We start from the raw sequence: 870 nt of genomic DNA, 5'->3' as shown, positions 1-870 counted from the left end.
TGGGCGTCGTCATGTCCCAGGCGAGCTCGTTCGGGTACCAGGGGATGGGCTTGGGCGGCTCGACGGTACGGCCGTCTGCGTGCTCAATCTTGACAATCTCGGGCATGTACCTGTTGACGAGGAGGTCGCGAACGGCAATGGCGTGGCTGGGGCCAGTGTCAGCATTTTCTTCAGTTCAGAGCAGAGCAGAGCAGAGCAGAGCAGAGCGACGGGGCGCGCGTCAATTACCCCTTGGAGCCGGCAAAGCGGAAGCTGTTGGGCAGTTCCCTCTTCAGGGCGTCCCAGAACTGTTCCCTCTCCTCCTCGGGCAGCTGGAGCAGGCCATCGTAGTAGGCCTGCAGCTTCTCGTGCTTCTTCTCGACCTGGGCGTAGGACTTCCAGCTCTCGGACCGGGGACCGCTGTGGCGACCCTGCTTGTTCTGGCGACGTCGGTCAGCATGAGGGAGGAGGAAGGGAGGGGGGGCTCGTTCACGGCGCTAGAACATACAGCGTTTCTCCTCTTGCCGCGACCCATTGCGACTGATGATGGAAGGAATCGGGCGCGAAGCGGGCGAGATTGCCAATTGAACGGATGATGATTCTCACTGTCGTGGACGTGGGCGAGGATGGGGCGGCGGCGGGCCTGGGAATGAGCATGCAAAGGAAAGCTTGTGTCGCACGCGCAGCAGAGCTCTCTTCTGGGATGAGGTTGGGAAATCGGCAGCCGCCAGAAAAAAAATGTCCGTCTCCAAAGTTTCGGCCGTGACGGTTTTCCCCCGCCATTGAATTGGGTGGGGGCCATGCATCTCTGGAAGGACAAGTGGTGGTACTTGCGTGACGAGCCCCCCAATGTGTCGACACAGGGCCTAGACTTGGGAGGAGGCATGTACC

General features: G+C 60.8%; 1 protein-coding gene across 1 annotated transcript; it reads right to left on the bottom strand.

The window, feature by feature from the left end:
- Window positions 1–224: 224 nt before the first annotated feature.
- On the bottom strand, window positions 225–514 carry VDBG_01077 (conserved hypothetical protein; the record flags this gene model as incomplete). Its single annotated transcript, XM_003009348.1, has 2 exons — window positions 225–419; window positions 488–514. 2 exons carry the CDS (start codon window positions 512–514, stop codon window positions 225–227), a joined length of 222 nt encoding a protein of 73 aa, XP_003009394.1.
- Window positions 515–870: the final 356 nt, after the last annotated feature.

This window comes from Verticillium alfalfae, genomic scaffold (assembly GCF_000150825.1).
Source record: "Verticillium alfalfae VaMs.102 supercont1.1 genomic scaffold, whole genome shotgun sequence".
Classification (NCBI taxonomy): Eukaryota; Fungi; Ascomycota; class Sordariomycetes; order Glomerellales; family Plectosphaerellaceae; genus Verticillium; species Verticillium alfalfae.
Note: the sequence above shows the minus strand (reverse complement) of the source record. Positions and strands in the feature narration are given on the sequence as shown.